The following is a 9572-nucleotide window of genomic DNA, read 5'->3' as shown; positions in this document are numbered from 1 at the left end:
TCACTGTTGCCATTTCTAATATAAAATAGTGTAACTCTATAGTTTACAATAGGATAGTAATTTCTAATTGTAAGGCAAATTAAAGGTGTCATTATGATTAATTTTTCTACATTTAAAACACTTGTGGTCTACGTAACATGTAATGGTGTTTTTTTGGTCAAAATGTTGCATTTATTATTTTTTGAAGACCATCGTCAAGCTGCTTTTTTTGTCTTTTCAGGATGCGCCATTTTGTGGGCGGTTTTATTTATCTGGTTTCACTACAGATATAAGTCAGAACTAATGTATAGTGTATACGTATACATTAGTTCTGACTTATATCTGTTAGTCAACTCGCAATGGAAGCACAAAAAACTATGGCAAAAAATGAGAAGATGCTGTCGAAGTGGAACCACGTAAATAAAACCGCGTAAATAAAACCGCCCACAAAATGGCGCATCCTGAAAAGACGAAAAAAGCAACTTGACGGTGGTCTTTAAAAAATAATAAATGCAACATTTTGACCAAAAAAACACCATTACATGTTACGTAGACCACAAGAAAGTGTTTTAAATGTAGAAAAATTAATCATAATGACACCATTAATTCGCCTTACAATTAAAAAATACTATCCTATTGTAAACTAGAGTTGAAGGGACATTCCACTGAAAGCATTCCATTTGCTTGTTGCAACTCTCCAAATAAACTTACATTTATCTAAATCTGAAAATACACATCAAACCACTCATGTTTATTGGATCATAGGGCGAAGGTGACCAATTTTAGTAACAGGATTAAAAGTAACAATAATTTGCCAATAAGTAATACTAGAAAATCTAAAGTGATAAAAATCATGAAATAACATGTTATCTCATAGCATGTTGACACTAAACACATTACAGTGATTTAACAAAAATTTAAATAAAAAATATAATTTAGGTAACAGAATTGCACTGAAACATTCCAAATGTTTAAAGCGGTGTTGTGCTCGGGTATTAGGACTGAGTAAAAATGATTGTAACAACTTTTTTTTAGAAAATTAACCTCAAATATAGTTGGGATTACAGTAACAGATATGTAAAAAAAAAAATACAACATACCGGTATGTGAAGGATTTAAATCAGTTGCGTTCAATCTTTTTGTGCCGCAAACTGAAAAGTCAAGGCATGCAAGGGACGTTTTCATATTTTAATTCGATTCCAATTCTTGGGGTGACGGTTTCATGGATTGTCAAAATGTATGTATAATGGTTTTATTTGATATAAGAATTATAATACAACTTTTTCAAAACAGCTTAGAAGTTATAAAAGCTGCTGACATATAATATATGCACAGCAAGTACGCTGAGATGGCGTAAAAAACATCTCTCAAAAATTTTTTTTTTATTTTTTTTTTAATTCTTTTTTTATCCAGCCCCCATAAACATATAAAGTGAAAGACAAACCGTTGTGTCAGCTTTGGTTTTAGGTGATAAGGCATAGTATTATTAGTTATTAGTATACATGTTTCAGCTTTTTGTCATTACATTGTCTGGTTTTTTTTTTAATTACTACTTGAGCTGGGGACAGGAAATGGTCCCTTGGACACCCTCCTTTTAAATGGTTGTAACTTAAATCAATTTTAAAATTGTACTAAATAAGCTGTCAGACCAACTTGCATATCATTTTGCTGGCATCAGCTGTATTGTTTATTATTTCAATCACAGGCCTTACTCTGTTGCAAAACAATTGTTATGGTGAATGCCCCACTTCTGCTTAGCCTGAGTTGATTGGCAGCACCTGGTGATACTTATTATTAATGACACGTGTTCTCACAATCTTCAGAGTGGTTGAGCCTCTTTGAGCTTTGCAATGGAGGGTCTGAAGTTTTTTTTCTGCCTTTTTTGGATGCATTCAGCAGAGACTGTATTTTCGCAGCATGTGCAAGGATTTTTCCAAAACATCCTGCCTTTTCCGTTTGAAATAAGCAACGATTTGGACCCCTTTGATAGCATCTTCAGCTCCTGGAGGACCACGATTCCAGACTTTGAAATGTTTGCAGATCTCTCTCCTCTAATGAATGTTCCGGAGGTCCAAGTTTATTGTGACGAAAGTGAACTAATACTGCTGGTGGACAAAAATGTGGGTGATGTCACTCTCAGCAGAGGAGAGATCCAGTTGGGTGACGGCTGCTACAGTAACAGTGAGCTACCAAACCAGCTGATGTTCACTTACAGCTTTGATCTGTGTGGAACAAGTCATGAAGTTTGTTGACCAGATTCATATGCCGATGCTATTCTATGCATGTTTTCTAAGTCTTTATTATCTTACAGATGCGGAATGGCTTGGATGTGCTCTCCAATGCTCTCCACTTTAATTCCAGGAGGCTCACACCTTCTACTGTGCATGTTTCCTGTGTCCCAAATAGGTATGTGGAAAATCAGATTTCACATACACAGTAACAAGCGCACAAAAACTTGTTACAGCTATACATTTTTGTACACTGCACACTTTGAGAATTACCATTCTTTGGGATCAGAACTGACATGAAAAATCCATTTGAAGTCGACTTAAGGTTGCAAACCTGAAGTACAATTGCAAATTGAATTTTAAGGGCGTAGAATTGAATATCCATTACATTTCAATCGATATATCTGTCAACCCCTGGTATAAAGTAAGTGATTGATAATATCTTGCTAGCATTTTAGCCAGTTTCTGCATAACATTCATGGCTATTACTTTCATATTGTAGGAAATTGAGGGAAGTTGTTTAATTTTAGTGTTTGTAAAGTATTTTTGGGATTGAGGCCAAAACTGTTTTGTTAAACGTGGCATTTTTCCTGTAATTGCAATTAAATTCCACTTTCTGCCATTCATTTTCATTGATTCAAAATGATTGAAATCCCATGTTCTTCAGTTTGCATAAGCCTTTTATATGGGGGAAAACAGAGGTTTGTGATCGATTCAAAATGATTGAAATCCCATGTTCTTCAGTTTGCATAAGTCTTATATGGGGGAAAGCGGAGGTTGGTTGTCACAATGTTTTTTTTAATGTGCGGGGGGGGCAAAAAAGTTACCTTTTTTTAAAAAATGCAGAACTTAATGCATTTTCAAACAATAAGCAAGGAACATTAACAGGAAACTCATATTTGGGCCAGCCTATATATGGTATGTGATCTGTATAAATATTAGTGCTGTCAATTCTTTTATTTTTATCAGGGATAGGCTCCAACTCCCCCTGATGACAAAAGTAATAAAGCGGTAGAAGATAATAGTTCTGAATTTGGACAAACCGCAGTTGCCATGAATTGATTAACGTGGGCCCTGACTTAAACAAGTTGAAAAACTTATTCGGGTGTTACTGTACTGAACTGTGCAATCTACCAATAAAAATATAAATCAACCAATCCATGCAAAAGAAAGTTGCTTAATTTAGCTGTGGTATAGTCCACCAGCGTTGGCTTATCGATCTATGTGTTCTGGCTAGCTGTTGCCGCGAGTTGTTTTTTTTTTGCTGTTTTTTGTAGGAGGTATATTAAAACTTGTGCTGCGTATATGGAATATGCAAATGATCTTAATTTTAATATGGGAATCCCTTTGGGGTGTATTTTAAAGATAAATTTGCCACTTGTTGAAGTCTCCTCATCTTTGAACATTGCATACCTTGCTGCCTTTAAGGCAGGGGTAGGGAACCTATGGCTCTAGAGCCAGATGTGGCTCTTTTTAAAGGCTACATCTGGCTCTCAGATAAATCTTAGCTGACATTGCTTAACACGATAAGTAATCAATAATTCCACCGGTAGTCACGATGTTAAAAATAACGTTCAAAATATAAAACATTCTCTTGCATTTTAATCCATCCATCCGTTTCCTACCACACCTGTTCAAGAAAAAACAATGTTATTAAAAAGAATTAGTCATTATACCCTAAAAATGTTGGTCTTACTTAAAAAATGCACGCATTTGTATTCAGTGTTAAAAAATATGGTATTGCTCTAACGGAAATACATTTTAAAATATTTGGCTTTCATGGCTCTCTCAGCCAAAAAGGTTCCCGACCCCTGCTTTAAGGTAACCATATTTTTTTTGGTTTGTTTTGTTTTATTAATGGCATGCATTAACCCAGTACATTTTCACAAAGTACACGACACCCAAACTAAGCAATTTTTTGTATGCTAGCACCAAGGCTAACTGCTAGTTAATGTAAACAATAGCCATTCCTTCACACTTTGATAGGGTAACAATTGTTTAATCTTTTGTGTAAGAACCTCAAAGTCAAATACTGAGGAGCTCAATATGAAAAAACAGGCCCTATATTTCAGCTGTCTACTCTAGAGAGGACTACCTGTATGTAGATGAGCGCTTACTTCCATTCCAAAATTTGAGACTTCACCCACTGGTGGTGAGATACGTGATTACCAACCCCATTGTCCCTTACTATACTTAAAAGATTTCAACTTGATCTGACAGTTGTTTTTGTTTTAGGCCAAAAGCTCCTAGTCTACCTGACTCTGCAGTACTTCCTAATCATGGCAGACACTTTAGCATACAGGCCATGACATGTAAGTGGAGAAAACTGAAGTTATTGGTGTGAAAGCTGCAGCACATAACGTTGATCCTGCAGCTTCGTGGACAAGACCAACCGAGTCCAACATCTACACACGAGGACAAGTCATCAATATGGAAGTGTCTGCTAAAATCAGGCCTCACCAGCGTCTATTCATAAAGTCATGCTTTGTTTCCTCATCGCCGCAGCCTCACACTAAACTTCGCCATGCAGTCATCCTCAATAAGGGGTGAGTAGCCATTCTACCGGTAATTGTAATGTCACTATGCACGTTTTTACATGAATTGATGTTCCTTTCAGGTGCACAGTCCCACTGGACTCACTTTATCCTGCAGCACAATTTATTGAGTCTCATTATTTAAATGTGGTGAAGTTTGCACTGAACACAACTTATTTAATTTCAGAGGTAAGTTTGGTAAAAATGTTTTACTGCTTCGGTCAACTGCCTTCACACCTCCTCTTTGAAGATGTACGTCCACTGCACTGTGCTCGTGTCGGACCAGAAGATAACAAATGGGTCTAAATCCTGCAACTTTGACTTGGTCAACTCCAGGTATTGGCCAATTTGCATACATTGATGTCTAATCTTATGTAGTGCCTCCAATCTCTTTGGGTGTGCTAACTTCTTTCTAGAGGGAATAAAAAAAATGTTTTTACAAGGAACACAGGGGTGTGTTAAGTCACATGAAATGTGGAGCCTTGGATTAAATTTGACTAGCAACATACAAAAATCCAATCCCAGTAATATAGGTAGATGTCCCAATCAACATTTTTGGCCCCTAATTCTGGTCATATTTTGTGTTTTGACCTCTCCTATTTTAAGTCTGATCTGGTACTTTGACAGTATGGCAGTGGTTCTCAAACTTTTAACCAAGTACTACCTCAAACACTTGGCTCTCCAAGTACCACCATAATGACCAATAATAAAATACAGTTGCGTTGTAAGTTAAAGCATTTTTTGATAGCACACAGTTTGTAAACGGGGCAATCCAGTGTTTTACATAACATTTTGAGATGGAAAATACATTTAAATTAAGATGCAATCAAAACAATCCAAATTTATTAAAAAATTATTAACCCTAACCAGTGTAATATGCGCACTTAAGTGTTATCCGGCTGGATTTGAACATTACCAACATTGAGGCCTGTCTCACGTCTTCAGGAAGACTATTCCGGATTCTAGGAACTGAAACAGTTTTACCATGTTTGGTCCTGACTCTGTAGGCCTAAGCATTGATTTAAAAACAAGGCAGAGTTTTTATTTAACAATTATATTTGGCCACTGTATCATTACCCAGTTTGAACAGTAACACTGAATGTAGGAAAACAAAACACTGTACTTGAATCAGTGATTCTTTGGCGTACCACTATTTGTACACATACCACAGTTTGAAAATGCCTGGATTATAGAATTAAACATTTATGGCAGTTAACCAAAATAAAAACTTTCATGAATCTTACCTTATTTGCTAATATCAATCTGATGTATTGTGTGCTATTGAATGCTACATACAATTTTTTTTTTTTTTAAATAATTGAAGAAAAAAAAAAAAGCACAATAACCAAGCAAAGGCTGCGAGTGACCCCCTTTTCTTTTTTATAATTATTTGGGTTTTAGCCTCAAAGCCTTCCTGTATATCTCGAGGTTTAAAATCTGAGTTTGTAAACAATCAAATGACCAAAACAAAAGATTTTGCAATAAGGGGAATATCGATCTAATCACTATCGTTTTTACTTTTATATACTCCTACTATACCATGTATCGACATCTGGATCGAGCACCCCTATTTTACATTTGACGCTTTAGCAGTTGGATTCTTGTGTTGCCTGCTCTCTTTTCCTCTAGTCTAGGGGTGTTAAACGGGTTCAATCTGGTATGTGAGACAAGTTTTGCTAAGTGTAAAATTGAGCTGCGTTTTTAAATTAAAGAAACCAATGTTCTAAATGTGTCCACTGCATGTCACAATAGCAATTCTGTTGGGCAAGGAAAAGTTTTTTACCTGGGTGAGCTAGTATATCAAACAAGAAGTACAACGGTAAAGCAGGGCTGCAACTCCTCCCCCTCGATCCAACATAAATTAAACATTTGGTAACCCCACTTAAAATGCTGCATGAGACAATCCACATCGATATAAGTCTTTGGAAATGTTTTTGTGCAAATTTATGAAACGAGAACAGTGGAAATGACAAAAGGTAGTTTATGCATAGAAATCATTTTATTTATGCTTTACTTTTTAGAATCCTAGATGGGCTGTGACTTACAGTTTAATAGCTTTGTAGAAACACTGAGCTCAAGTTTAAGTTCATTGTGTTTTTGAAACTCTGCCAATTTTTTCCTCAGAACTTTCAACTAACTTGAAGTGTTTTGTCGAGGATTATTTGATATTTACATTTTCAAAGTGTGCTAGATCTATTTTGGGCCAAAGTACAACACATAAAACAATCTGAAGTTGTACTTGTGTTTTTAAGTTATCGTGCCATGATTTTGCCCATTTGGCCCACGTGGGAATAGATTTTCCTCCATGCGGCCCCTGATCTAAAATGAGTTTGACACCCCTGCTTTAGTCTTGCGGTGAAGATACATGGAAGAGACTTAATTTTAATGGCCACATCTGTAATTGAGGGCTGATGTCTCCACAATCTACAGTACTCTGCCCACAAAAAGCCTGCAGCCCCTGATTAAATCTTCAAAAAAACTTATGCAGTTTAGTAACTAAACACATTTGAATGCTTTTGCACCCTTTTTAATAATGTGGTTCATTTTGGCTTTATTTCAGGTGGCAAGAACTTAGTGGAAATGTGGAGGTGTGCAGCTGCTGTACCTCTAAGTGTAAAAGCCAGTCATTTCAGCACACACCTCATGGTTTGTTCTTCAAATCGTCAACACAAAATGGAACAAGTCTGCATCAATATTCTTAAATGCAATTTGTCACAACAGATGCAAAGGCTGTTGTCAGCACTGGTCCATTTGTCATTGCGGAGATGGAAGAAAAACCAGCGCCATCAGACTTGGAACTAGATTGGAACTCCATGCAATCTGACTCTGCAGCACCGGAAGAGAGGACCTCTGAACCCCAGTGGTCTTCACCAATGGGCGTTATAAGGCAAGACCCCATCGGCAGCCTGAAATTAGTGTTGCCTGAACCGATGCAACATGGTGGCAATGATGCTTCACAACTAACAGGTGACAGTTCACTGAATGAACTACAGCGGGAGATTAACCCGAGCAATGTGAAAGGTCAAAGTGCAAACGGGCCCTTGTACAAACCTCTGCTGCTTGAGAAGACTGACAAGGGCCATGCAAAATATACTCAACACCAAAAGAGAACCAACAACGTGCTGCCAATAATTCACTCCAAAATTCAGTTGTCCAAAAGCTCAGATGGCTCCCAGACTTTGAGTTTTGAAGAGATAGCAGCACAGGATGGAGGTAAAACCAAAAGACTTGAAGCTGAGAGTGAATGGAAGTCACGACACAAGCGACTGCTTTCTATATTTCGAGATTTGTTGAGGTAACGCCCCTCATTTAAAAAAATTAAAAAAAAAATTAAAAAAAAGTGTAGAATTAATGGCAATACAATTAGTTACAGCACGAGCTGAAAATATCAAAGTTTTGATTTTTCAGTATGTGGCCCATAGTAGTTTTGGACACCTGCTTTTGTAATGTTTCTTTCATACTTGTGCAATATTTTGCTGGTGTACCTAATGCTTTAGTTATCATACTAATATTTTTTTTTTTTTGTTTGCAGGCGGATGCATAAAGCAGAGTAACTGCACCTTCAAAGGCAAATAAATATATTAACGCTTCACCCTGTTGAGCTTAAGTGTTTTTACTTTTTTTTTTATCTTTTTTTTTTTTATGTATACTCTACAGTAAGGGTGAGTGATATTGAGTTTCACAAAGCAGGTTTGGCTGCTGTAACGGTGTGTGTGTGTGTGTGTGTGTATATAGTGCTTTCAAATTGACACAATTGAATTATGGTTAATCAGAGGATTCTACTCACATATTTGAAATGAAAGACACCAATATTTGGACATATAAATGACGTTTTGTCTATCGTACAGGAACATGTTTAAATGTTCAACTCAAGCGCACTACATTTATTGCTCAAAATTTTGTGAAAGCCTTTATTGTGAAGTGATTTTTTTTTTCTTCTAGTGAGCACACCAGTCGAGGTCTCCTCACTCCTGCGCTGACTCAAACATTGACCTGTTTATCGCAGACATATGCCGCTTTTTAAGTTACCATTAAGATAAAGGAACAAAATGGATTTCTTGATTAATCTGTGTATAGACATGCTTAATGTTTTGATTAATCACATGCAGTAAGTCATTTGACAGCCCTAGTAGGATAGGAAGATAGAATAGACTTGGTTTATCCCAAAATCGGGGAAATTATGTGGTTGAATATACAAAAAGGTGAAAACAGGGAAACATTAAACAAAGAATGTAAGACATCAAAAGATCACAGTGCTGATGCAACCAGCTGCCTCTTCAGCGACGACATTTCTACACACAATGCACTAGCTCTCGGCAAATGTGCGGTCTGCACAGATGAGGGACATTATGTTCAGGGAAAGAAATCAAAAACTATTTGTATTACACAGTAGGCTCTGTCAAGGGCTTTATAAATAAAGTTGGTATGGTATGGCTGTCCAAACTGTTTTGACTGATGGCTGCATGCTGAGAACAAAGTACGCAGGGGGCCATTTTGTACATTGAAGTTGCTAAAAAACTGCCATGTACAATGGTAAAGGCTACACCATTTGATGGGAAAAAACCCAAAAACAAACTCATAGCTTTTGCATTGTAGGTGACAAAGCAAATAGTTGTAGCTATAATACCGAATTTAGTAGTTTGATTTTCAGAACATGTTGAAGGTCAATAGAAAAACGAGTTGTGTGATAAAACTGGTCCCTGGGCTGCACTTTGGACACGGCTGGCCTATGCATTAGGTTATATTTGTTTTAATATTCAAGTCTTGCATGTACAGTTGTGGTCAAATGTTTACATACACTTGTAAACAACATAATGCAGGAGTGTGTCAA

At 36.7% G+C, this 9572-nt stretch overlaps 1 protein-coding gene across 2 annotated transcripts; it reads left to right on the top strand.

The window, feature by feature from the left end:
* Positions 1-1766: 1766 nt before the first annotated feature.
* On the top strand, positions 1767-8333 carry zpcx (zona pellucida protein C). Of its 2 annotated transcripts, none has more exons than XM_061895590.1 (9): positions 1767-2222; positions 2291-2385; positions 4443-4519; positions 4582-4753; positions 4825-4930; positions 4992-5077; positions 7302-7387; positions 7463-8036; positions 8274-8333. In XM_061895590.1, the coding sequence occupies exons 1-9, from the start codon at positions 1830-1832 to the stop codon at positions 8293-8295; spliced, it is 1611 nt and encodes a 536-aa protein (XP_061751574.1). In that variant the 5' UTR covers positions 1767-1829; the 3' UTR covers positions 8296-8333. The 2 variants fall into 2 exon arrangements, with proteins under 2 accessions (XP_061751574.1, XP_061751575.1); XM_061895591.1 differs by having other exon boundaries at positions 1768-2222; positions 7463-7708.
* The last annotated feature ends 1239 nt before the right edge of the window (positions 8334-9572 follow it).

This window comes from Nerophis ophidion, linkage group LG03 (genome assembly GCF_033978795.1).
Source record: "Nerophis ophidion isolate RoL-2023_Sa linkage group LG03, RoL_Noph_v1.0, whole genome shotgun sequence".
Taxonomy (NCBI): domain Eukaryota; kingdom Metazoa; phylum Chordata; class Actinopteri; order Syngnathiformes; family Syngnathidae; genus Nerophis; species Nerophis ophidion.
Note: the sequence above shows the minus strand (reverse complement) of the source record. Positions and strands in the feature narration are given on the sequence as shown.